We start from the raw sequence: 26,271 nt of genomic DNA on the forward strand, positions 1-26,271 counted from the left end.
CCTTGAAATCCCTTTTTCTTTCCCGCAAAGACATTATAAATGTTTATTGTCCGTGGTTTACAGAAAAAGAATGTGAGTGACTGGTCTGTCCATCATTGCAGATTTCGGGGTGGCAAGAGACATTTCCCCACTGTCTGCATCCAGTGGTGCTGGGGCACTACCTAGGCTGGGAGGGAAGGGGATGGGATTCCAAGTAAGGCAGCCCACATTTTTAACAGCATTTCCCCAAATCCTGATCCCTTAATAGAAATCTTGATTTGTTTCCTCATGCCTTGACTCACTCAATAAATGACATGTGAGAGTCTTCTCAGCCTGTGAAGAATTAAATTGGTGAGGTCTGCAAGCTGGAGGGAGAAATGCTTGCTTGCAGAAGAGCTATGAGAGAAGACAGAAGGAAGTCAGAGCAAAAGAAGTGGAAACTGTTCGGGTTTGTTAGCCAGAAAAAACAAAACAAACAAACAAACAAAAAAAAAAAACCAACAAAGCACTAAACACATCAAAGGACACATTTGATTAGGGGAAGAAAAAAAAAGTTGATTGATATTTTATTATATAGCATTGCAACAGTAATCAAGACAAACTATCTTCAGTTAATCTTCCCTCTAATCAGGCTTGGCGTAGTTTGAACAAACATTGATGAAAACTCTTACGTTCATGAAGCGAGTTAAATGCAGTTTAGTGGATTTCTGGCCGAGCTTTCTGGCAGCATTCGTGGGCCATATTTTACCTATCTTGCAGTGGCCAGTAACTTGAATCCCTGAGTTTTCCCACTGTTTTCAACAGCTCCCAGTGGGACTGCTTAGAAGTAAAACGCCACCCCGTGTGAGTGAAGCTGTCAGAACTGTACCCGCTGTCAGCATTAATGCATTGCCAGCTCAGTCAATGTTACTGATACTTGTACTATATAGAGCATCTAGGTAGTAATTATCTGTTGGGCTGCTTTGGGATGGAAAATCATCTGTCCTCCTTTCACTTCCCAGCTTCAAAAATAATGAGCAAATTCCTTGCTGGAAGCAAACAGACAAACTCTTTTACTTTCCTGAGTTTCTGTGTTTCAGCAGGGAGCTTGCCAGCACCATTATTTTGCAGAATGGTGAAAATTTTAAGGAGGGATCTAGTGAGTATGGTGCTAGAGGTGGTGGTGTAGTGTCAGAGAAGCCCTTGCAGCAGTGGTAAGCCCACGGCTGTGATCAGTATGTGCACCACGCAGGAGGAGAGCCTGGATCCTGATCCTGGAGAGAGAACACAGATGAGAAATAACTGGATTATCCATATCAATAGCACATGTGAGCTGTTAGGGCTGTAGAATTAATTGCTTTGGGGTACAGGTGCCCTGGGGGACTGCATGTGTAGGACAACACTTTTCTGCCTTTTGTGACGTTGGCCATACCCTGCACCTTCAGGCAGGAGCCTGCACCCCAGCTGCAAATACCACCTTGCCATGAACAGTCAGGAGGACTGAGTCTTCTCTTAATTTTGCTAATGTAAAACAGGAGTAAATCTGCCTGAGTCAATAAAACTACTGAAGTAGCTCTGTCAGGATACAGAACTTTAGATTTTAGGGCTTCTACAGTAATTCCTATTCAAGAAGACCATGTGCAGCTAAAATATGGAAGGCCTGTATCCTTGCCCTGTGAAAAATAAAGCAGAGCACTGGCATTACTGCAATTTCTCCAGCTTTCTGCAGAGCGGCTGAGGGCTGCTGTGCTCTCAGAACATTACAAGACCTCTTAAGATGCACCTTGCTGGACTTGCAGGATCTGAAGGCAGTATGCTGCAGACCCAGGGGCTATAAGGCCCTGTGGAGACACACTGCTACCTGACGTGCCAGGAACTATCTGGGGTTTCTTGTGGACAGCAGCATGCCAGTATTGAACCTGGCAAGGAAAAAGGCGGATCAGCTGCTCTGGTCAGTGAAGATTTCTGCCTTGGCATCGATTCCTAAGCCTTTCCTGACTCTTAACATGCCTTACCAGGTTCAGGTTGCAGATTGATGTATCCACCGGGGGTTGGTTTTGGTGGCTCTGGCACACCTGTGGGTGTTTTCTTGGTGTTCTCACTGCTGGAGGTGGTGGAAGAGGGTCCGAGAAGTGCCGGAGGGCCACCATTGCAAGCAAATGTTGTAGTCTTGACCGTTGAGGAGCTGCCACCCTTTTGGGTGGACACAGTGGTGTTGGGAACTGGGGTGGGCTTGTGGGGAAGGTTCGTTTCTGTGGCTGTGATGGCAGCGGGTGCAGCGGTCGACTTTGGGACAAGGGCACTGGGAGCACTGGGGGTGCTCGGGATGGTGGTGGTATGGGTGGCAGGAGCTGGGCTGGTGGTGCCCCCGGGTGCTGGGGCGTTACTGGGCACCAGCACGGTGCTGGTGCCGTGGGTGCTAACAGCCGGGTTGGTGACACGAGTGCTGGGGGGGGCACTGCCTGTGGCAGCTGGTGTGGGGACAGAGCTCGGAGAAGTGGCACTGGGGTTGGTGGCAGCAAGGATGGTGGCGAGGAGGGTGACAGCCGGCGTGCTGGTGGTCTTCTTTGGGGTGGCGGACTGGTGGGTGAGGCACGGGGCGATGGAGCCAGGGGCTGGAGCAGGCCGGGCTGTGGGGGTGGCAGCGGAACCCAGAGCGGTGCTGGGCCGGGGGGTGGAAGCGTGTGGGGCAGTGCTGGTAGGGAGGGTCGGGCTGACAGCGTTTGGGGTGGGGGTTTTGGGGCTGGTGTTTGGCGTACTAGGAGGGCGGCTGCTCGTGGCAATGGGGCTGGGGGAAGCGAGGAGGGCGGTGGGGGGGGGGGGCGGTGGTCGTGGGGGCGATACTGGCCGAGGTGGTGGGGTGAGGCAGGGTAGTGGTCCCCGTGGGGCTGGGCTCCTCCATCCCCCCGTGCAGGCCGATTCCCAGGATTCGGTCCAGTTCCTCCTGGGACTGTTTCTTGATCCAGCAGAGCACGGCGGTCTGATTTTCGGCTTTCTTCAGTTCTTGAACTTCTGTCCCAAGCAGGTTTTTGACATCCATGACACTGAGTTTCTGCAACACACATACAGCGCCTCTGGTCAGCCCCACAGCTGACACTGCCACAGAGTGCTTTTCTAACAGGGTGCAGAGCAAGGAATAACTTTAAAAAGGACACAAGGTAAAAAATAGAGCCTTGGTGATTTGATGGGACTGCAGCCTTGAGCCCCACAGCTCTGCCCTCGACTGGCCCTTCCCTTCAGCAGGGAAAAGAGCAACAGCGCACCAGGAACATACCTGCAGTTCATTGGGATTTAGGGCAAGAAAAGTGTCGATGCTGATGGTGATGCCAGCATTAGCCAAGTCCTTCAGGTCCTTTACTGGAGCTCCACCTTGAAGAAAGCATATGGGGCTCCTAAATACCTGCAAACACTTCCAATGCTGCAAGACAGGCTTTGGTGGCTGTTGGATGTCTTTACCTTGTCTAACCCCCACACACCCCCCAAACCAAGGATGACATCCCCATGCCTTGTTGCCGTGGGGAGGACGGTGAAGGCTGGAGCACCTACCCAGGTAGGGCCGGATCTGGCAGTAATAGGCTCTGGTGCCAGCCTGGCCAGCAAAAGCCTCCCGGGCTGTTCTGTACAGCTGGTCCTTCTTGCTTTGAGAGCAAGAGGAAACGTCCAGTTCTCCGGCACTCCTGGGGGAAGGGAGGGTCACAGGTCAGAGCAGGGGGCAGCACCCAAACCACAGCAAAAGCCCTTTGGATGGCTGGGGGGGACAAGTGGTTTGGCTCAGGCGGGAGCTGACAGGGGGACATCGCAGAGCCAGAATGGAGGTGGGAACATGCTGCCCCTCTGCCCTCCTCCCCCGTGATCCCAGGTGCTGACAAGTACCCCTATAAAAAGGACTGACAAATACCCCTATAAAGTGCTTTACCCGATTGCTTCTGGGGTTACTTTCTTGATCTGCTCCTCACTCAGGCTACACAGGCATCTCCCACCGATTTTCTGAAGCAAGGGGCCGGTTAGTTTGCCCCCTAGCTCCAGGTACCTTGCGATAAGCTGCTGCTTCTAGAAAACACAATCCACAGGGTTGTGGGTATCTGGGGGAGGAAAACGCTCCTGGGGGGAACGCGTGCGAGCTGCAAAACCCCCCTGTGCCATGCTTGGGCACTGCCTTTGCTGCCAGCAGCTGTCCCCCCATGTCCCCCAGCAGCACAGGTACCTGGGCAGCGCTCCACGTGCCGTCCAGGGGGCTGAGCAGGGCGCAGAGCGTGTCGCTGGAGGTCACCTGCCACTGGCTGATCTCCTGCGCCGTGTACTGCCGGGACAGCGGCCCCAGCAGCCTCAGCTGGTCATCCGGGATCCCCGCAGGGTAGACCTGTACGGCCAGGCCAGCGGGTCAGAAAAGAGGGTCGGGAATGGGGGATGCTTCTCTCGTTGTCTATGTTAAGACAGGAGGTGCTCTCCATATCCCAAGGCAAATTCCAGCAGCCCAACAAGCACTGAGAAACCCCTGTCCGAACAAACACCACCCTTCTGCTTTCTGCCACGCATTCTTCACCCAGCTCATTTCACCACCTATTTCCCCACCCTGCTGCCGCTCTGCCTTGCCCACGCCGTCCCCAGCCCCCAAACTCCTTGGTGCTTTGCGGGGCACAAAGGGGCATCACACCAAGCACCAGCCCACCCAGTGAGCACCTCCTGCTCCCAGCAGCGCCCAGACCCTGGTCCCAACCGTGCCAACCAGGGGCCGAGCAGCAGTCCCTGCCCTGCTTTATCCATCACCTCCTGCAGCTTTTTCTTCACCATCTGGAGGTAGTCCGTGGTGAGTGGCTGCTCCAGCACAAGTGCCAGGCTGTTTTTCAGAACCGGAACGCTCAGGCAGAGGTAGAACTGCTCGGGGGTGTCATAGTCAATGAGCAGGAAGCTGTCAGAGAGGGTGCTGGGGGTGATGGGCTTGGACATGCAGCCTGCAGGTGGGGAGGACAAGTTAGGGGTCGGCGTTTTCGCCCCACACCTGGCCCTGATCTCATCATGGGGCCTCAGAGCCACCCAGAAAAGCCCTATGGAACGGGCAGGTTATTGCAATAATGCTGCTCGAACCACCTCGTAGGGCAGGACTGTGGTCAGCTTCCCGTCCCCCAGTTCTCCCTCTCACTCTTGTGGCTTATTCACTTTCATTCGTCAGTTTTAAAGTTATTCCTGGAGAACGCGTTTATGTTTCTGCAGGCCATGTGTGCTTTGCTTTGTCTTGTTAAAGTCAATTAAAAGCTCTCTGGTACAGCACAGCCACACGAGCTGCACAGGTCCCACAGCGCTGTCCCCCCGCCGCTGCCCCCAACATGCGGAAGGAACATTTCCCACATTTCCCCCATCTCCCCGGTTCCTTTATGGGCAATCTCCACTTTCTGCCTGTCCTCTCCCCCTCCCTGGGGGCGTTTTTCACCCCATGAGCTTTGAGCAACCGAATGGATCCAGAGTGAAGGGAAAGGCTCACGGTCTGTGCTCCGCTTCAGCCGGGGGCGAGAGGCTGCTGAGGCCGCTGCGAAGGCGCTCAGGAGGGTCAGGGACTTCTCCCGCTGGGACCACCCCTGGCTGCTGTAGGTGGTCGCGATGCTCCTGGCAAACGCCTCCCTCACCGCCTGCCAGGGGAGGGCAGAGGGTGCTGGGTCCCACGGCCGTGGGTTGGCCCCAGTGGATGGGCACTTTGGGGTCGGCTTACCTTGGCCACCAGGCTCAGCGTGGTCTGGTTCAAAGCCAGCACGAGCGGCCCCAAACTTTGCAGAGTCTGCAAATCCCAGCCCAAAGGATCTCTGCAGCCGACAGAAGGCACGGTCCAGCATCCTCACAAGTACCCCCCCCCCCCCTACTCCTGCTCACCGCCCGGCAAGCGGGGGCTCCTCACCCATACGCCGTGCCGCCCCCGAGGAGGGCGGCATTGAGAGCACCCCGCTGAGCCCCCGTCAGCGCTGTGCAGAGCTTCAGGTTCTCCAGGATGCCGGGATCCGAGGCCGTGATGGTGTCCGGCTCCATGTCACACACCAGCGCCCCGAGGCTGCCCAGCTCCTCGGGGCGCAGGTGGGAGCTGCTCGCGCCCTGGGAGAGGGACGTGGCGCTTGTCCTATGCCCGGCACTGGGGACCCTCACCATCCCCAGCGCAGAGCCCGCGGCACAGCCCCCACTCACCACGCAGGCCAGAGCCCCGTGCAGGATTGCCCTGCGCCGTGCTGAGCCCCGGGGCAGCAGCTCCAGGTTCCCGCGGGCAGCCAGGGAATAAAACTCCTCGCAGGTCTCGCTGCGCACCTCAGCCACACTGCGGGGAGCAAGAGTCAGCGGTGTGGGGAGGGGTGGCCTGGAAAGAGGGGCACAGAGGCTGCGCTGCCCCCTTTTCGGGGGTGTGGGGAGAGTTGTTTTAAGGCGTCCCTCCCTTCTGAGCAACGAGAGGCATGGGGTGAGCTTGTGCGTTGGCCTGTGCTGGGGGTCTCCTCTTGCCCTGGGCAGGATGGGGGACCCGCACACCCCACGCCGCAGCCAGCGTGGTGCGGCCACACGCTGCTTTGCCTGGCCTTGGAGAGGAGCAGGGTGAAGAAGGGGCTGGGGGTCTGCGGGGCTGGGATTGCCCCGTGTTGGTCTAAAGATGCCACCAGCAGCAGGTGATTTTCATCACGTCCTTCCCCGCACGGAGCTCCCAAGGAGCACCAGGACACCCTCGGTACTCACTCGAAGAAGAGCAGCAGGTCAGGCGGGTAGCTGCTGAAGTTGGCCGTCAGGTTGTTGGCAGCGAGCAGCCGGGCCAGGCACGACAGCTGGGCAAAGAAACACTTTTATTAACCATGCCGAGCAGGTGCGAGCCCCCCCCCCCCACTCCAGCAGCCCCCCCTGCCCACCTGGGCACTGCTCAGCTCCACGCTTTTGTTCCGCATCTCCCGGGCGAGCGCGAGGATGGCGGCAGCAGGCAGGTGGTGGGCCTGGGAGCACCGCAATCCTTGCAGGACCGAGGCTGGAAGGCTGCATCGGGCAGGTACAGCTGCATCGCACCCCTCTTTTGGGTGTCCTCCCTTCCCTCTTCCCCCCGGCAGGGTGAACCTGCTCTACCCTTCGGGAAATTCCCCTTTGCCTTGTCTGTGGTTGCGTGGGGCAAGTGGGCAGAGATGCCGTGACAAAGAAAATGCCCTTTCAAAAGAGATGCCCTGACAAAAGAGATGCCTTGACAAAAGGGATGCCGTGACAAAGGAGATGCCCTACAGCCACAGGCACGTCTCCCCTGCAGCCTGGGGCGGTGCGGGTGCTCCAGCTGCAGCAGGGTGTCCTGGGCTGTGGGTAAGGCAGAAACCAGCAGAGCCCGGATTTTGGCCCAGGGGAGGCTCCTGTTGTGCCTGTACCAGCCCGGTAAAGGGAACGGCATTTTTTGTCTGTTTGTGCTACAACACAAGATGATGCAGCTGAAATCCTAGCCCAGTACCAGAACCGGCTGCACAAGGTTTTAAATCTTCTCCAGCCCAAGTTCCCTGTCACGGCGGTGGTGACGCACGCGGGGAGAAATGCGACATCCACCCCAGCCAGGAACCCCCGGCCGCACCCTGCGCCCCCCGCGCTCGCGGAGCCCTGCCAGGGGCCGGTACTTACTCGGCAAAGGGCTCGGTGGCGGACAGGACGGTGCCGAAGAGCAGGGCAGCCTGGGGGGAGGACAGGCAGACATCAGCTGCAAGGAGCCCGAAATCTGCCGGGGCTGGGCAGCACTCCCAGCCTGCCTGCTGTGCCCACAAGCCGCAGCCCTGGGGATGCTCCAGGTCACGCGCAGGTGCGAAAGCCACCAGAGCCCGTGTCGAGGTCGGGGACCAACCCATCAGCAGCGAGGCTCCCCCTGCTCCCCCTGGGACCCCCTCCCTTGGACTGGGAGCAGCACGGGGAGGCTGCGGGGCAGCTGTGAGCAAGCACTGTGGGGTCATAGCAGAGCCGGGATGGGGATGGGGCCAGGGCATGGTGACAGCTCTGCTGCTTTTGGGCCACTGCCGTGCCTTTGGAGCCCCTGAGACAACCCGCAGGGACTTACCGGTGCGGCTTGTGCCAGGCCCGTGGAAAATCCTGCAACAAAGCGAGACGGTGTTATAAAACGGGCAGGAGTGCATGTAGAGGTTATGGGGGTCTGTTCTGGATCAGCTCCAGCTTTACAAGCCGGAAAGATTTCCTTTCTCAGTTTAGCAATGTTTAGTAAATGCCGGGCCCCGATGTGGAGCCAGCTGCGGGCTGGCCAAAGCTCCCCCAGCCGCGGCTGCTGATGGCAGAGCCTGGGGAGCGCCAGCGCCGGGGGCTCGCGGAGGCCGAGCACAGCCCGGAGGCGGGCGGTGACTCACGGAGGCTGAGGACGAGGGTGGCCAGGGCGGGGGCCGCCAGCACCATCCTGCCTGCGCCGGGGCTTCGTCTGCAGGTGGGCACCGAGCGGGGGGCTGCGGCCGGGGGGTCCTGGTGCTGGTTGCCTCCGTCCGGAGCTGGGGCTGGAGCTGAGCCCCGGTGCTGCCTGCACAGGTCCTTGTGCAGCCGCGGGAGGTTTCTGAATCCTGTATAGTGGGTGACAGGTCTCGTTCTCTACCTGTTATTAAAATGAACTCCGTAAGGAGATGTCCTCGCTGGCACCCAGAGCTGGGTTCCCCGCGGTCCCTTGGCTCTGCACGGGGCCACGCCAGTGCAGGCGGGGAGAAATCCAGCACGAGGCGGCAGTCAGCCCCACACGAAGCCTGTGGGGCGCACAAGCAGGTGCTGCACCCCCTGCATCCCGACCCCGAGAGCCCCCCCTACAGAAAATAAGTCCCTGCTCCAGAAGCTGAATCAGCAGACTGTAGCACCGCACAGAATTACCTTACTGACCTTGGAGCTTTGCTCTGCCGTGGGTTTCAGGCCCCCACCTGCACCGGGAGCCCGCCTGCCCCGTGCCAGCCACCAGGGATGAGCAGCGCCGGGGAGCGGTGCAGCCCTTATCTCCTGCGGGGTGGGGATGGTGCTCTGAAAAACGGGGTGTGACGGAGGCAGTTTCTCAACAGTGTTTTGTAAAGTTGCTTTCTTTCCTTTCCCCATTTTCATTCTCCCCTCCTTTTTTTTTTTTTTTTTTTTTTTTTTTTTAAATTTTAGATTTATGTAAAGGGTCACTTTGAACTTTGGGGCTAATGAATTAATGCCTCTGGGCTGGCGGCTCCTGTGCTCCTCATGGAGACAAAGGTCCTCTGGGTTAGCCACAACCCCTGAGCTACTCAGGGATATATTTTATGGGGCAGCTGGGGTTCAGAACACAGCAGTCCTCAGGTAAGGGCTCGGAACCCCTTTTCCTCACTGTTATCCTCTTGCCCTGGTGTTGGACAATCTCTGTTTCCTTTCTTACAGTTTTTTCCCCGGAATTTCTGGTCGTGCTCCGTGATGCCATCCAGCACATGAAAAAAGGTGTAGAAAAAGAGGAAGCGAAGCCTTTCCAAGGAGATGCAATGAAAAGCCAGAGGGAAATGATGATGCAAGACAGCAAATGCAGTGCCTGTGACCTTCTCTGAGACCCGGGAGGAGACGGCAGCTGGGCAGCGGCGGGGTCCAGCTGCCCGTCCCAGTGAGGTGGGAGCTCCCCCTGCCCCTGGGTGCATTTTGGGGAACGTCAGCCTTCGCAGAGGGACCTCGCTCCCTTCCCTGCAGCTCCTGTTCGAGGGATGTGGGGGTCCTGTCCTGGTGCTGTCAGGGCTGGGGGCTGCTCGCTGCGGGGCCATGCGGCGCTCGCTGCCCCCCGTGTCCCCCCGTCCCCGAGCCGGTGAACCGGTCCCGCAGCACAGGGGCTCGGGCAGCTGCTGGCAGGGGTTTCTGGTTTCTATTTCAGAAGGATCCGTGATAAAAATAGCTGCCGCTGGAATGGTGCAATTACAGAAACTTGCTTGTGTGGGGCTGCTGCCAGGATGGGGCCACCGCCCCAGCCTTCCTGGCCGGTGGTGGGGGCACCGTGGGCTCCTGTGCGGGGCACCACAGACACGGGATCTGCTCAGGGCTCAAACCCGGCCCTGAAACAACCTCGGGGGCTGTGCAGGACCCATCACGGGAGGTGGCCACAGACCCCACGTGCTGGGGGCCTTTGCATTTTGGCAGGCAGCGCTGGGGACACTGCATCCCCAGCCTCCCGCATCAGGAGGCAGCAGGAGAGCCCCCGCTCCTGGCGGCTGCTTACCCGCTGCGGCCAGATCTACAACCCTAGAGGCTCACAACCTGAAAGCTGCACGTAATCTCTCTGGATCTTTGTCTCTCCAGCTGCGCCAAGCTGAGGAATGAACTACTGATGTAAAAGCGTCACCGAAAAACGACGCCTGTAGGCAGCGCTCCCCACGACCCCTACAGACCCCAGCAGTGTGGGGCTGCGCTGCTCCCGCCCGTCCTTGCCAGAGGTCTGCACTCTTCAGCACTTAGGAGAAACTTTCCTTCCACCTCTGTTGTTTGGTTTGGGACAGCCCCAGCCGCCGGTGTTGTCAGTCAGGTGCTTTTTGTTGGGTGACGCAGAGTTCTGGTTCTGGCATAACACTGCCAGAGGCTGCGGGGGGAAGAGGAGCCGGAGCGGCTGCGGCAGAGAGAGGCCAGAGGGGGCTGCGCCCACCCCGGGGCATGTGTGCAGGAGGGGACAGAGCCCCAGGTGGCACCCGGGGTCCCAAACCCCTCCATGCCCTCAGGGACATGGGGGGCTCGACCAGTGCCAATGCCAGTGCCAGGGCTGGGACCCAGAGCACGAAATGGGGTGGAACCGCGGGTATTTGAGATGGAAAAGGTCCCCGGGGAAGAATTGTGCAAGCGAGGACAACCAACCCTCCCAGCTCCCATCCCTGGGGACCCCATCTCTGGGGACGGCACTGTGGGGTGGCACAGGGGGCCCGAGGTTTGGGCTGGGGAAGGGCCAGGCAGCAGCATCTGCCCCAACCTCCCCGTGCATCCTCACCGCCTGCATGGGAGCTACCGAATCCCCCGCGGTGGCGGAGCTGCTCCAAGCTCCTCTGCCCTCCCGGGAGGGCTTTTGGGCGGACAATCCTGCTGGTTTCGGCCAGGGGGGTTTCACCAGGGTGAGGATGAAAGCCGGTGCCCTCACGAAAGTGGGTGCTCGCAGGACAGGTTGGCCGGGTTGCAGCCCCGGGGCCGGCCCCGCTGTGCCGGTCTGTGCTCATTCCTGAGAGCCCCTGGGCTCGCCTGGCAGCGCACGGTGCAGCGCGGGGTGAAGGAGGAGACCACAGGGGGAACTGCCGTGCCTGTAGGTGACGGTTTACTATGGTGATGTCCACAAACACACAACAAATAAGGGTTACTCCCAGAGGTACAGAATGTCACGAAACACGCACACCCGACCACAACCCCCCCACACTGCACATGCACGAGTGGATTCACACAAGATGCAGCAAATGCCCCGTGGAAGTGAGTGCGGACAGCACTGCCCACCGGTGCACGAGGGAGAGCAGGGGCAGGGCTCCGGTGACCCCCTCTGTGGGTAAGGAAAATACAGATTTCTCTGGTTCCTGCAACATCGAGTAAAAGTGCAACACACGACGGACGGTGCGGGATGCAGGGGCTCCTCTGGTGCTTCCAGGTGAATGCTGGGCGCCAGCCCCTGGCCTTGATGGTCTGCGTGACCGTCCCCATGTGCAGGGGCACAGCGTGTCCCCACGCGGCCGAGGGCAGCCCCTGTCCCTGCAGCCACCAGTGGCAGCGGGGACGTCCCCACCCAGGACCTGCACGATGGGCGCATCCTGGCTCCGAGGCAGCAAACCTCACCCGTAACCTTTTGGGCCCTGCTGGGCACATCGCTGACGCTAATTCTTTGGCAAACAGTTCATGTCATCAATTCACAGCCTTCCGACCCGCCTGTGGCTGCTTCCCCGGCCACACCTGGAGGTGGGGATGGTACCTGGCAGGGAGGAGGTGGCTCCAGCGAGCCTTCTGCCACCGCAGCGGCACCTCCCGAGCCCCCGGTGCCCGCTCGGTGCCCGCTCGGTGCCCGAGCCGTGCGCCCATCCTGACCCCCAGCAGCTTCACGCCGAGCAGGGTGAGGGCCACGTGCGATGCAAGACCCCATGCAGGGTTTCGGGCTGCTCTGTTCACCCACTGGCTAGGTGCGTTGTATGAGATTTTACACGGCGCATTGTACACAGACCAGGGCTTCTCGTGGGCTGGTGGGACCTGCGGCACGTGCAGCTTGGTGCCCGGGGCTCTGGCGCTCGGCGCGCAGGAACACGTTTCAGTGGTTCCAGTCCCTTCAGGCACCGTGGCCCACGCGCTGTCTCTCCTCATCCCACTCAAGCTGATCTGCTCTCTTCGTTTTCTCCAAGGGCTGCAGGGAAGCGGGGTGGAAACTGGAGAGCAAAGCAGGACGAAGCTGGCTGGCGAAGCAAGGGCGTTTTTGCAGAAACGAATCTTGGCATGTTGCAAACCTGAGCGCCAACGTGAGAGACAAGCTTCTTCCCGCTGCCTGCAGCAGTCTTCAGCTTTTCTTTTCGCTTCAGCCATCTCATCCGCTCCTCTCGCTGCTCCAGAGCCCTAAAAAAAGCCTAAGCAAAGGGCCTGTCTCCGGCACCACCTAGTGCCAACAGCCCCGCAGCGACCCGCCGGGCAGGCGGTCAAGCAGTAGGACCAAAACGTGGTAACTACTCCCCTTCGTTAGGGTAAAGCAGAAAGAAGCTTCTATCTTCTGATCTGTCTCACCAGGAGTTACCTCCACACCCAGGGAAAAGGTGGGCGCTAAGAAAAGGAAACGCTAGTAGAAAGAATAGTGGGATCTATTAGAAAAAGCTGAGGGACGCTGGCAAATTTAATACAAGGGAAGTACTAAAAATACGCGCATCTCTGGGACCATCGGTATTCAGAACTGCTAAAAGACTAGATTCTTCTCATAAAAACCTGAAAAAAGTTTAAAATCTCTTAGTATCAACTCATCCATCTTCAATAAGCCTTTAAAAAAAACGCAGCGAGGGGGTGAGGAGGGGTTGGGCAGCGCGTCCCCTGCACTGGGGGCCCTGCCGCTGACCGCAGGAGGCTGGAACGGGGGGCGCAGACCTCATGGATCCCGCGGCTGCACCCAGCACGGCCTGGTGGGCTGTCTTTCAGATCCCAGCACGGGTGGGCTTTGGAGCTGCCCTCCACGTTCCCGGCAAAGCCAGCGGCCATGCCCCAGCCCCGGCACAGGGCTGTGAAGCTCTGGGGTCACTCTAAGCTGGTGCGTGACGCAGTGGCGGCTGCTAGGCACACAATTAGGAAAGGGGCGTCCGGTGGCCAGATGGGTGATGGGTACGTTAAAAAAATAAACCGATCCTAATTGCTGCTAAAACCTGCCTAATCCCAGCCCCAGAAGTGAGGGATGCCACGGCATACGGAAAGTGCGGATGCGGAGTCAGTGCTGGGCTCTGGGACCCATCGGGACAAAAATGGAGCAGTGGGTTGGAAATGCAGGAACGTGGCTGGTGCTCACTCCAGCACCCACTCGGCCAGCCACTGCTCACACCGGGCTCGCTGCTCCTCTGTCTCCGGGCTCTTAGCTTTACTCAGCACCTCCTCTCCCCTGTCCTCAAGCATGGCTTTCTGGCTCTCCTCCGCTTCCTCCTTCTGCATCGCCTTGTCCTTTAGCTCCTGGATGGTGTCGTCCAGCCGGTGGGTGACGTGCTGGGGCACCCAGTTGCTGTCCATCGCGGTGACGAAGGGGTCGGGCGCGCAGACCTCGATGAGCTCCTTGCCGGTGGGGATGCGCAGGTAGTAGGCGTGGAGCATCATCCTGTAGGGGCTGCTGTCCTTCTTGTGGCTGTAGGTGAAGTCCCCCACGATGGGGTGGCCGATGGCGCTGCAGTGAACGCGGAGCTGATGGGTGCGCCCTGGGGGGAAAGCACGAGCAGGAACACAGGCTATCACCCAATTCCCAAATGGCGTTAGTGCCCCCCAGCCAGAGAATTCAAATCCTCCGTGAGCAACCAGCTCTGCTTGGCCCTTTCTAGTCTTTGCTTTGCATCATGCGGCCACCCTGCAGCCAAGCCCCATGGCTGCAAGCGCAGGTCCCACTGCAGGACCCGTCCAGCCTCAGCACCCTGCACTAAGGTCACAAGCACCGTGCTGGGTGAGCCCCCACGGAGCCCCCACCGCTGCAGCCGCCCCGTGGCTCCCACCTGTTAGCGGCTGCAGCAGCACTTTGGTCACGGGGTCTCCGCTGTAGGAGCCGTGCTCCAGCACGATCAGCTCCGACTGGCAGGGCTTGGGATTTTCGCAGCCTGCAACGAGATCCGCAGGGGTCAGCTCTGCGCAGCCCTCCGGGGGAAGGCGGCGGGGGCAACGCGGGCAGGGCGCTCACCCTCGGTCCCGTCGATGCACATCATGTGGGTCATGCCCTCGGTGGTGTTCTTCCCGATGGCGTACCGGATCGTCATGCGGCTCTGGGCGACGTGGCCCCTCACCTGCAGGGAGAGGGGACGAGGCAGCCCACGGGGCGAGCCCAGCACCGACACTCACTCCTCAGCGGCACGGGGATGAGCAAGCAGAGGCCAAGCTACAGTGAGCACGGTGAGACACCCAGGAGCAGGAGCTGTTGGGAGGCGCTTACCAGGGCGAGATAGGCTTTGGTCACCAGCCGGTCCTTAAAGCACTTGTAGGCGCTCCCTGCCGCCGCCTTGTTGAGCGCGACGCAGAGGGCCCCGCTGGTGGAGAAGTCGAGCTGGTGGCAGAACCTGGGAGCAGAGGGCAGGCGGGAGCACCCGGCCGCTCGGCCACCGCCGCACGGCCCTGGGCAGGGCCCCGCACTCACCTGAAGCCGTAGTAGGTGTCGGGGTCGGCCAGCTCGGGGAAGCGGCGCTTGAGCTGGCCCTGCAGGGTGAGGGTCTCGTACCACATCTTGCTGTCGATGCGCACGTCCCAGTGCTTGTTGACCACGATGAAGTCGGGGCTCTGGTACAGGATGCACAGGTTGTCGATGGTGCCCGGCTCCATGGCGAGCGCCCTGAGGGGACAGCAGCGGGGCTGGGGGCTGGCACCGGGACCGGCACCGGGGCCGGCACCGGGGCCGTTTGCCCGCCGCAGCCCCGCACGCCCGTCCCGGGGCGGGGGTCCCGCGGCTCCCCGCGGCCGCGGCCCCGCTCGCGGCCCCCTCCCGGCCCACCTGCGGCGCGGCCCGGCCCGGCCGGGCGGAGCGGCCGCAGCGCGTCACCTCGGCGCCGAGCGCGGATCGCGCCGGAACCAATCAGCGCCTCCTCCTCCGGCCTCGCCGCGCGGCGCAGCCAATCAGCGCTTCCCCCGCCGGCCGAGGGGCGCGCCGCAACCAATCAGCGGCCGTGCCGGCGAGCGGCGCGGCGGGAGGAAGCTCGGGGCGGGCAGCGGGTGGCCCCGGGGAGCGGCGCGGCGGGGCCATGGAGGGACCCGTGGAGGAGCCCGGGGACAGCCCCGGGGACGGAGCCGGGGACGACTTCTACGAGCGGTTCGCCGCCGAGCTGGAGGTGCTGGCCGAGCTGGAAGGTGCCGGGGCCGGGGCCGCGCGGTGCCCGGGAGGAGAGCGGCGGGGAGCGGGGAGCGGGGAGCGGCCCCGGGGGGCTGCGACTGCGGGGCCGGGCTCCTGGCGGCGGGGCCAGGAGGCAGCGGGCACGAACCGGAGCCTAGGAGGCTCCCTCTGGCCGTGCCGGAGGTGTGATGCCGTCCCCGGAGCTGTCCCAGCGCCGCCGGCTGGGACACCAGCTCCGGGTGGCCCCGCTGGGCTTGCCCCGGACGGAGCCGGAGGTGCCCGCTAGCCCCAAGCAGCCTCGTTCCGCGCTGCCCCGCAGGTTACCCGTCCCCGCCTGCCGGCCCCAAAATCTCCCAGTTCCGGAGCAGGAGGCAGCCGCTGGAGGAGACGGAGCCAGCCGGGGGGGGCAACCCCAGGAAGAGGGGCCAGGAGTGTGCCCTGCGTGGGTCCCCGCAGCCTTCCCCAGCCCCGGAGCCGCCCGTGGCCCTCAGTAGGTTTCGCTGAACCGGTGCTGGTTGTGGGGTGTGCTGGGGGCTCTGTGGGGCCCTGCTGCACCCGAGCCTGCTCTGGCGGGCTTCTGTCCGTGCCGCATCTCACAGCTTTCTCCTGCCTCCATCTCACGCAGCTCCTAAGCCGAAGCGGCAACGGCTGGAAGCCGTGAAGAAGCTGAACTTCGATGCGGACGATGAGTTGGTTCCCGATGTCCTGCAGGATGCTGCCACATTCGTGCCTAGCCCAGAGGCGCTGGGAGCTCCCCAGGCTGCCAGGTTGGCCGGTTCCCCTGGCGGCTTCATCGCTGCCCCTCTGTCACCATGATTCGCTCAGAGAGCCTTTTGGGTCTGCCCTTGGGTGGGGTCTGAGCGCTCCTCGTCTTGCTTCCCGCTAAAGGAGCCTGTTGTCCAGCTCGGAGCGCCTGGAGGTGAGCGGCATGGTGCCCCTGCAGGTCACGCCACCCTCCCACAAGAACCCAAAGCGGGTCCTCAAGCGGCCGCCCATCCTGGAGGACTACATCAACGTGACGTCCACCGAAGGCACCAGGGTCTTCATGGCTGTGAGGGAAGATCCCTCCAGGACAGGAGTGGAGGTGAGGGGGGTCTGGAGGCCAGGCTTGCTCAACTCTGCTACTTTCTGCGACCTCCATTTGGTTCAGGAGTGGAGCTTTGATGAAGCACAAAACATCCGTGCTGAGCATCGCTGTGCCCTCTGCTTCTCACAGCTCCCCGACTCCTTGGGCTGGAATGCGCGCAGGCCGCTCCACTTGCTGGGGGTCCCCTTCTCCTACCTGAAGGAACAAGTGAACGAAGAGGTATCGCACCTTACTGCCCTGCCAGCCTTTGGCCCCTGCTGCTCCGTTAGCAGCCTGTCCCTGACCCCCGTCTCGCCCTGTTTGTCCCCAAGCATCGGAGGCGTGCTCTGGAGGCGTCGCAGCAGTTGACGGAGATAATAAACAGGTGAGGTGGCCTGCTGCACTCAGATGTGGCCCCTGAGATGCTCTCGTGGGTCTGCCCCCAGCACCCTCAGCTTGGGAAGGCTGGGTTTAGTTCCCAGCCCTGCCCTGGCTCCCTGCGTGGTCTGGGACGTGTTAATCCTTCCTCGCAGTTGCCTTGAGACCTGTGACGACACTGTGGAGCCTCAGGAGGCAGCAGAGGCAGCAGACAAGGAGGAGTCCACACTGCACTGCCTCTGGGTGGACAAGTTTACTCCCCGGCGATACATGGAGCTGCTCAGTGATGATGTGAGCTCCTAGGATAAGTGAGGTTCGGGGGGGTTGTCACTTGTAGCTCTCCTTTAATGCTGTGGGTTGTTGGGTTTGCTTCTTGTGCATGCCGCACAGGCGTTAAGCCATGAAGGACAGAGCCCCGTGTCTGTCCTTACTGGGTGCTCCTCAGATCCCAGTGTGACTGCTCGCTCTCTTGTCTGCCACCAGTACACAAACCGCTGCCTCCTGAAGTGGCTCAAGCTCTGGGACACGGTGGTGTTCGGGAGGGAGAAGCCCGTGAATAAGGCAAAGTCCAGCGCTGAGGCTCATCCCCCGTTCAGACAGTCCAAGGAGCAGCAGAATAAGTGGAAGACGAAGGCCCAGCTCACGGAGGAGATTCTGGAGGCTGAGTTGGACCAGCACAAGAGACCCAAATACAAGGTGGGCAGGACAGGACGCAGCTGTGGTGAGCCTCCTTTCCTAACCCCACCACCGTGGTGAGCAGCAGGGTCTTCCTTTTCTCTTCTTTTCCAGTACAGATCCAGTAAAAAATTGATTCCCTGTTTCTCATTTAGAAATATATCTTTTTCTCATTTCTTCTGCTGTTTCAGCTTAAGTAATATGATAACAAGGGGAGGGGAACAGGTTTGAAGAGACTTGCTCCAGCCAAATTAAGTGGGCTGGTAGAGGAAAGAAGTACCCTTTTTATCAGAGGTTGGTCTGGACTTCATTCATGAGGGGCTAACGCGTCATGTCTTTGAGTAAGAGTTTCTGCATCTGGAAAAGAGCAATGGTGCTGAAACAGTAAAAGGAATGGAGATAACTACCTGTTTTACCAGACTGTTTTTCAACATATCCAGTGAAAGGATATAAAAACCAGGGAAACAAAAATTAGATGCTAAAAATGTAAAAGTGTTGTTTCTTGGGAGTGTTATTCTGGAAGAGGATTCTCCATTTTCTATCATCCTATAAATTTACAAAATGCATGAGAGGTCCACCTGCTAGCCAGGATGACTGTTACCTCCAAGAGCTCCTGTTACATTCCCCTTCCTCCAGTGACCTTCCCTGCTCCCAGTGCCCCTCCAGGTGCCCCAGCCAGCGCAGGGGCTTGCAGGGGCTGAATGTCCCCTCTGTGCCGCAGGTGGCCCTGCTCTGTGGCCCGCCCGGCCTGGGGAAGACCACGCTGGCCCACGTCATCGCGAAGCACGCGGGGTACAACGTGGTGGAGATGAACGCCAGGTGAGGCTCGCCTCTGCCCGGCCCTGCTCAGTCCTGAAAGCCGCTGGCAGTGGTGCCGCGCCGAGCCTCCCGCCATGGTCTTCTCCTGCAGCGACGACCGCAGCCCGGAGGTTTTCAAGACCCGCATCGAAGCTGCCACCCAGATGAAGTCAGTGCTGGGCGCCGACGAGAAGCCCAACTGCCTGATCATCGATGAGATAGACGGCGCGCCCACCGTAAGCCCTCGCTGCTGCCCAGCCTGGATCTGGCCACCTATTACTTAATTCTTAACACCGTTAGCGGCTCATCCTCTGCTCTATTTTATTACCTGTTCCTTGCTTCTGAACAGCAAGCATTCGTTCCCTTTTGTCCCTTAATTTTCCCCAAGGCGTCCATCACCGTGCTGCTGAACATCATCAACAGCAAGGAGGCGGAGGGCGAGGCGGCGCCGGGCCGGCGGAGGCGGCGCGAGGGCGGTCTGCTGCTGAGGCCCATCGTCTGCATCTGCAACGACCAGTGCGTGCCACTCGTCCTCCGGGGTGGGAAAGGGGACGGGTGGGGAGCTGAAATCCCTGCCCTGAGTGAGGTGACGGGTGCTGGTGTGACTTTCGGCTAGGTGTGGATGTACACAGAATCACCGAATTGTAGCGGTTGGGAGGGACCTCAAAAGATCATTGGGTCCAACCCCCCTGCCAAAGCAGGTTCCCTAGAGCAGGTTGCCCAGGTAGGCGTCCAGACAGGCCTTGAATATCTCCAGAGAAGGAGACCCCACAACCTCCCTGGGCAGCCTGTCCCAGTGCTCCGTCACCCTCACCGGGAAAAAGTTCTTTCGCATGTTGGTGCGGAACTTCCTGTGCTCCATTTTGTGGCCATTGCCCCTTGTCCTGTCCCCACAAACCACTGAAAAAAGGTTGGCCAAATCCCTCTGTCTCCCACACTTAAGATATTTGTAAACATTGATAAGATCCCCTCTCAGTCTTCTCCTCTCAAGGCCGAACAGCCCCAGGTACGGTAGCGTTGGCGCATGCACCGACGTGCAGCACTGTACATCTTTTAAGCACCACGTTTCTTCGGAGGGCAGCGTTAGTGGCTGGATTTCTTCTGTCGGGGGGGCTCAGACACCCTCTGCTTCCTTTTTCCAGGTTCGTGCCAGCCCTCAGACCACTGCGGCAGCAAGCTTTCCTGCTCAGCTTCCCCCGCACGGCCCCGTCCCGGCTGGCCCAGCGGCTCGGCGAGGTGCGCGCGGCCCCGGGCTCCTCTCCCTGCGCGGTGGCTGCACGGCCGGGGCCCCGCTCACCTCCCTTCCCTTCAGATCGCCCTCCTGCAGGGCATGAGGGCGGACACGGGAGCGCTGCTGGCGCTCTGCGAGAAGACGGAGAACGACATCCGCTCGTGCATAAACACCTTGCAGGTATTTGTAGCAGCGGGAGGTCTTGGGGGGGGGGATGAAGGCTTGCTGCTTTGCTTGACCTGATCTGGATTCAGGTGGGGATTAAGGGAAAAACTGTGTTCCAGGCAGGTCCCTAAAGTGTCAGTCCTGTCCCTGGTGTTATTTTTAACCTCGATTCTGCTACAGTGTGAGGAAGAACGAGGTGCCTTTGTCTCGGGCTGTTCCCAGCACCACAGAGCTACTGCTGGCACCCCCTTTCTCCTCCCGTTGCCCTTCTCCCCCTGCGCGGCACGCAGCCCCCTGCTTGTGTTGCAGTTCCTGCACGGCCGAGGCCAGAAGGAGCTGAACGTGCAGATGGTGCAGACGATGAAGATTGGCTTGAAGGACCAAAACAAGGGGCTTTTCTCCATCTGGCAAGAGATCTTCCAGCTCCCACGGGTTCAAAGGTAAACGGGGAATTTGTTAGGTCTGTCTGGCACACGCTGCTTTGTGGGCCCTGCTTGCAGGACGTGCAGTGGAGAAACCTGAACCATGCTGGAGACCAGGCTTGGTTTCAGCAAATTTATGTACTCTAGATGCTCTTTTAGCGCCCAATAATTTGATATTGGTATTGCCTTCAGTCTGGTTTAAAAGGGTCCAAATACTCCTTGCTGGTCCATCCAGCACTGCACTTTCTGTGCGTGGCCCGGGCCCCCCGAGCCCTGTCCTTGCTGCTCTCCGCAGGCACAGGATAGGGATGGACCCTACGCTGCCAAACCAGCTGCTGGGGGACGAGGACGACCTGTCGCACCTTGGCGTGAAGGCCGGCCTCAACGCGTCCTCCCACCGCTTCCACCGCGTCCTGCACCTCGCCAGCTCCTCGGGGGAGCAGGAGAAGCTCGCCCAGGTAGAGCAGCCTGGAGGGGAGAGCCAGGCGTGTGAGTCCTTGTCCATGCTCCTTTTGGATGGAGTACCAGGCTTAAAATCCTCAGATGGGGCCATTGCCAGTCTCTAACCCTGCTCTCGCCCGACCGCCTGCAGGGTCTGTACGACAACTTCCTGAACATGAAGCTGCGGGATTCCAGTTTCAGCTCGGTGTGCTTGGCCCTGGAGTGGCTGGGCTTCTCCGACATGCTGAGCAGGGCCGTGCTGCACGGGCAGAGCTTCCAGCTGATGCGCTACCTGCCCTTCCTGCCCGTGGCCTTCCACCTGCTCTTCGCAGCCACCAGCATCCCCCGGCTCGCTTACCCCAGCAGCCAGCACGAGGCAAGCCCCGGGTGGGCACGGTGGCCATGGGGCTCCAGCGGGGAACCGTGGGGACACCTGCGCTCGTGGCCAAGGCTGAGCTGTCCCGGCCCTGTCTCCCCCCAGGCCCTGGCCAAACAGAACCACATGCAGAACCTCATCATGTCCATGGTCTCGGGGATAACGCCCAGCGCTCGCAGCCGCACCGGGCAGCAGTCCCTCGTCTTGGAGGTGCTCTGCCTGCTGCTGGACATCCTCACCCCGAAGCTCCGGCCGGTGAGTGCCTGCTGGCCCCTTCTGGCTGCTCTGGTCCTGGGTGCTGGGTCCCCTCTGCAAGTGGCTCCTAGGGGGGCTGGGACACGTCCCCTGCGCTGCCCTGCCCTGGTGTGGGCTGAGCTGACGTCCCAGACCTCTACGTCCCCAGTTCAGGGTTGGCTTGGAATTGCACCCAATGCAGAAGTCAGAGGGGATGTGGCACGCAAACACCTGGCTGTGGGTGCACCTCCAGGAGCTGGGGCTGGGGGCTTGGCGCAAGTGAGGATTTTGGAGGCCTGGTTCAACCAGAACCACTCCTGCTCCCTTGGCACGGTCACCCTTCGGGCTGATGCAGGAGGCTCCCCTGCCCTGAAGCACAGGGTGTCCCTAATAGGAGACCGAACGTTTCTCCTCCCTAGTCGTATCCTCACGGGCATTCGCTATCTGTTCTCATATTGAGACAAGAAGCCTGCTTTGGGTTATTTTTGTGTTGCGAAGCTGCTCTAGATATCTCGAGTTGCGCTTTCCCCTTGCTCACCTCCCCAGTGGGCCCCGCTCTCCTCCCCAGGTGAACACGCAGCTCTACAGCCTCAAGGAGAAGCAGCAGCTCGCTGACCTCATCAGCACCATGCTGGCCTACAACCTCACCTACCACCAGGAGCGCCTGCCCGAGGGCCAGTACGTCTACAAGCTTGACCCGTAAGTCTCGAGTGACTGCTGTACCTCTGCCCAGTCCTCTTTCTGCCAGCCAGGAGCTCGTGGGTGCTGTACCAGGATGAGAAAATGAGTGCGCTGTCCTGGTTTCATGTGATGAACTTGTGCATTAGTAGCCTGCCATTGCTGGACCTGAGTCTTCGCTGTGTTTTAGGGATCTTCTGAGCTGTAAATGCTCCCGAGGCTTTGGTGAAATAATACAGACCCGACCAGAGCTAGGAGCAAAGCTAATGTCTTCCTGGTACAAAGTTAATTACAGAAATTAGCCTCTGTTAAATCAAGCCGCTGTATCTAATTACAGTGAAGCATTTTATTTTTTTTCTACGGAAACGCCTGCGGGACCTGCTTGGGTTGCGGCGAGGCATCGCTCTCCTGCCCCCTGAGCCCGGCTGCTCCGAAAAGCCGCCAGCAGGGTGCTGGAGCAGCGTGGAGCAGCACCTGGTGTGCTGTGCAGCAATGACTGGTGCTGCAGGGAGGTGCCGTGTCCTGCTGGCACCCCTCGAAAATGTCCCAGTGTCTGGCAAACAGAGCTGTTTTAACAGCAAAACCTTTTGTTTTCTCTGAGCTGTCACAAGCTGTTTTCTCTTGCAGTATATAGGCAGAGTGGTTTTGGAGATGGCAGTACCTGGAAGGACAGGAGCTGGGTTTTTACAGGGAAGCTCAGTGTCTGCACTGTTTGCTTTTCCTGCAGCAGCCTGTTCTGGTGCTGCCTTGTCACTACTGCTGCTCTTTAAAGGCAGCTGAGGGACCATGTGAGGAAACACAGGAAGAAAAATGACTTTTTAAATAGCAGATTTGACAGCTAACTTCTAAACAGCTGCAAATCCATCTGACATGCAAGTGTGTTCCCATTATTTGAAGGGAAATAATACTGAATGTGAATAAAGCACGGAATGGTCTGAATGGCAGACAAAGGAAACCAGACAGGTGCTCGGGCTGGGCTTTAACTGTGCCGAAAAAGGCTTAACTGATGTGCCAGCCCCGTTAAGAACCAAACTTCTCTGCTTTGCCCAAATGCCCACTCCTGGCTGCGTCCCCCTGGGGGGGGCTCCCTGCGGCCCCCCTGGTTCATGGCAAGGAACCTGCTGCCGCCTCTGCCTCAGCTGCGACCCTGTGGCTTGGGCTTTTTCAGGGCAGTCTGTTTGGCACAAACCTGTGTAATTTCCTGTTCTTGCACTCAAAACAAGATTAAGAAGTGTGTAATCTCCTGGGAATTGTCATTCAGCTGCGCTGTACCAGAGCAGCCTGGGTCTGCATGTCCAGCACCGCCCGCTGGGCATCTTCTAACGCTGCCGGCGCCCGCTGGGAGGGCAGCGGTGGGGAACGTGCCCCGGGGTGGGACAGAAAGGGGACAGGGGTGGCAGTGCTGCAGGTCTCGTCATGCACAGTGATGGATTTATTTTCTCTCCTCCTTGCCCCCATGCACCTGGCTGCTTCTGAAGGAACGTGGAGGATGTCTGCCGGTTCCCGGACCTGCCGGCTCGCAAGCAGCTGACCTACCAGGCCAAGCAGCTCATCGCCAGGGAGATCGAGCTGGAAAAGATGAGGAGGATGGAGGCTCTGCTGCAGGCGCGAAACCTCAGCGAGGTAGGGAGGTGGAGAGCAGGGGTGGGCTTTCAGGGCGCCTGTGGTGGTGGGTCTGTCGCCTGGGGTGCAGGTGGGCGATGGGGATAAATGAAGTCCTTAGGGCTGGTGTGGGGAAGGGTTCTTCCCAAAGCAGGAGGTGGTTGTCAGTGCATGCACAGACCCTGTTAGGGGGCCCAACTGCAGCTGGAGAGGGCCTGGGAGGACGTCTCGTCTCGGCTGTGTCCCCCCTGTCCCACAGTCTGGGGTTACAAAATGCACCTGCCCACCATCCCTGCCCCTACCAGCCGCCTCTGCCTGCTGATGGCAGCAGAGGCACACAGAGGCTGATGGCTTTTTCTCTGCCAGTGGAAATCCAGGATTAACCCCCCGGGTCCCCGCAGCCTGCCTGCCCCCCCTGCCCCTGCACATCTGCCTTGGGCTGACAGCAGGCGTGGGGCAGCACATCAGCCTTGCGTGTGGCAAGCCCAAACAGCTCATCTTTTTGTATGAGTTCTGGAAATACTCCCTCTGAGTATAAGCTATAAACCCTTAACCTCTCTAACTAGGGATGGGAATTTCAGTTGACCTGGCTGTGACTTATACACATCAGTGAAGGAGGTGACCTGCTATTTCCTGCCTGCACATTCCTGTTGCTTCACTCTGATCCTCCCGAGGATGCCAGAGCACCCTGGGAGGAGCAGAGCTCCCTTGCCCACTGCCAAAACCCTCCACTGCACGGAGCAGTGGGCATGAGGCAGGAGAAGGTGGAAGTGGGCAAATGTGGAGGCTGAGAAACAGCCCTGGTTTGGTTTGTGTAACTGCTGACTGCCTTGCCCTGGTGCCAGGGGGATAATTGATCCCTGGGAGCCCCTTCTTGCAGCAGAGGCAGGCGGTTCCTCAGGGGACACCTGTGGCAGAGAGATGGTGTAAAAACATCTCTGAAGGCTTTTTGTTTACGTGGTGCCAACCACAAAGTCCCAAGCAAAGGATCAGCACACACAGCGTGCCCCAAGTGCTGCCTTGGGCTAATCTGAAGCTGCTGCTGGGAGATAACATGATGAAAAACATTTATAACGAAGTATTGTTATCCAAATAGGTGGCAAATAAACCCCAGACTACAGCATAAAGATGACTATATCTGTAACAAAACCCATGAAATCCTCCTGCGTTTCCCAGGTGGGAACAGTCAGGTGTTTGTGTGTTGAAGGAAAAAGGCAGAGGTCCTCAGCTTGGGGCTTTCTCCCTGGTCTGGGCACCCAGGAGCAGCCCAGAGGGGACGTGCTCAGGGGTCTTTCCCCCACAGGAGCCAGCAAGAGGCCCCGGTGAGCCAGCAGAGAGCGGGGACACGGGGCCGGCAGCGCCCCAAAACCACCAGCAGCGCCTGGAGCACATTGTGAGGAGGGCAGCGGTGGAGGACAAGGTGAGGGGGGGACACAGTTATCAGCAGTAAGGTCGGAGGGCCCTTTACCCATCAGCGGGCTGTGCAATGTGTCCCCGGGGTGTTTCTCCTGCAGCCATGTGGCCACAAAACCCCTGTGGCTGCTCCGTTCCCTGCACCTGGGGATATTGGTGCCTGGGGAGGTGGATCCTGCAGCCCACCCCCTGAAGGCCCCATCCATGGCATCCATGGCCTTCAGCACAGCCCACGTACGCCTGTATCGAAGCACCCAAACCCCATCTGGCTGCAGCCAGGGAGGTCGGTGGGGAGCAGCCAGAGCAGCGCCAGGGACCAACCGGGCACTGCGGGGCTGCCCTGCTCCCGTGCCACTGCCCTTTGCCCTGGACTGAACTTCAGACTTTAGCCCTCAGCAAAACCCTGTTTAACACAGCAACCCCTAACATTTGTCTTTTCCTACTGATTTTGAATGTTGTTTGCATTTTACCAAGGCCACTCGCCCTTTCTGCAGGATTTGCATTCAGCTCCTGCTCGGTGGCTTCCTGCTTCTGCGCCAGGGGTTGGAGCAGGCACCGGCAGGGCTGCGCTGACCCCTGCCTTGTTTGTTTTTCACAGCCTGAGACTGACTTCTTCGGGCGGCCTCTTCTGCGGCAGCGGGTGTCCATAGCCCCGGGTAGGTGGCGGGGGGACGGGGTGCCCACAGGTGCTGCCGGGGGTCCCTGTATTTGCAGTGCTTGGACCCCACATGCACAGGTCCCCAACTGGGTGTTCTGTCCCTAAGCCCTGTCCCCAGCCTGGGGGAATGTTGGTGGGGTAGGAAAGGGAAACTGGGAAATGAACTGAGCTGGGGAGTGGGGTTATGGGGTCCTGCAAGTGTCTGTGGGAGCTGAGTCGTGGCATCAGCTGTGCGCCTGCAACCACCCCTGTGTGCAGCGTGAGCTCCCCTCTTGGCATCAGTGGGGCTTATGACAATAAAGGAGGGGGCTCATGACATGTTCCTTACCCCTGGTCTTCCTCCCCATACCCTGCCCTGCAGCCGCTCAGCCCTCTGAGCAAGATTCAGTCGAGAGACAGATGGGAAAGGCCGTGGGCAACAGCGACGTCTGGTTCCGATTTAATGAAGGGGTTTCAAACGCGGTCAGGAGGAACCTCTACATCAAGGACCTGCTCTAGCAGGGACCAGAGGGAACCCAGGAAATACCGGAGAGAGGAGCGAAATGATAAGCTGCCTTTTAGCTGTCTCACCCTTGAATGGAGCAGGTGCAGGTGGTGCTGATATTTTTTTAATAACCAGTTGTTTTGTTTAAAAAAAATAAAATATAAAAATTAATAAAATCTTGAAATATTGCTGTTTATTTCATTTATAAACCCTTAGTTGCCACATTTTGCCTGTTGTGCTGCAA

At 59.4% G+C, this 26,271-nt stretch overlaps 3 protein-coding genes across 4 annotated transcripts; 1 reads left to right on the top strand and 2 right to left on the bottom strand.

Moving 5' to 3' along the window:
* Positions 1-535: 535 nt before the first annotated feature.
* On the bottom strand, positions 536-8,921 carry LOC118256382 (mesothelin-like protein). Its single transcript, XM_050713863.1, has 15 exons — positions 8,797-8,921; positions 8,295-8,530; positions 7,994-8,025; positions 7,567-7,616; positions 6,828-6,948; positions 6,661-6,746; positions 6,127-6,253; positions 5,846-6,036; positions 5,663-5,753; positions 5,438-5,582; positions 4,726-4,910; positions 4,163-4,318; positions 3,875-4,008; positions 1,974-2,653; positions 536-1,232 (listed from the first exon to the last, which is right to left on the bottom strand). Exons 2-15 carry the CDS (start codon positions 8,338-8,340, stop codon positions 1,150-1,152), a joined length of 2,127 nt encoding a protein of 708 aa, XP_050569820.1. The 5' UTR covers positions 8,341-8,530; positions 8,797-8,921; the 3' UTR covers positions 536-1,149.
* A 3,699-nt stretch (positions 8,922-12,620) lies between these two features.
* RPUSD1 (RNA pseudouridine synthase domain containing 1) lies at positions 12,621-15,146 on the bottom strand. Its single transcript, XM_035563414.2, has 6 exons — positions 15,071-15,146; positions 14,720-14,911; positions 14,519-14,642; positions 14,270-14,372; positions 14,088-14,189; positions 12,621-13,799 (listed from the first exon to the last, which is right to left on the bottom strand). The coding sequence occupies exons 2-6, from the start codon at positions 14,899-14,901 to the stop codon at positions 13,399-13,401; spliced, it is 912 nt and encodes a 303-aa protein (XP_035419307.1). The 5' UTR covers positions 14,902-14,911; positions 15,071-15,146; the 3' UTR covers positions 12,621-13,398.
* Positions 15,147-15,292: 146 nt separating this feature from the next.
* CHTF18 (chromosome transmission fidelity factor 18) lies at positions 15,293-26,173 on the top strand. Of its 2 annotated transcripts, none has more exons than XM_035563341.1 (22): positions 15,293-15,423; positions 15,726-15,896; positions 16,032-16,173; positions 16,295-16,490; positions 16,623-16,712; positions 16,805-16,857; positions 17,006-17,141; positions 17,334-17,546; positions 18,247-18,344; positions 18,436-18,559; positions 18,712-18,839; positions 19,466-19,559; positions 19,636-19,734; positions 20,029-20,159; positions 20,437-20,599; positions 20,734-20,958; positions 21,064-21,213; positions 21,761-21,891; positions 23,349-23,493; positions 24,776-24,892; positions 25,484-25,541; positions 25,905-26,173. In XM_035563341.1, the coding sequence occupies exons 1-22, from the start codon at positions 15,318-15,320 to the stop codon at positions 26,039-26,041; spliced, it is 2,907 nt and encodes a 968-aa protein (XP_035419234.1). In that variant the 5' UTR covers positions 15,293-15,317; the 3' UTR covers positions 26,042-26,173. The 2 variants fall into 2 exon arrangements, with proteins under 2 accessions (XP_035419234.1, XP_035419235.1); XM_035563342.2 differs by having other exon boundaries at positions 15,310-15,423; positions 16,310-16,490; positions 25,905-26,138.
* Positions 26,174-26,271: the final 98 nt, after the last annotated feature.

This window comes from Cygnus atratus, chromosome 15 (genome assembly GCF_013377495.2).
Source record: "Cygnus atratus isolate AKBS03 ecotype Queensland, Australia chromosome 15, CAtr_DNAZoo_HiC_assembly, whole genome shotgun sequence".
NCBI classification, from domain to species: domain Eukaryota; kingdom Metazoa; phylum Chordata; class Aves; order Anseriformes; family Anatidae; genus Cygnus; species Cygnus atratus.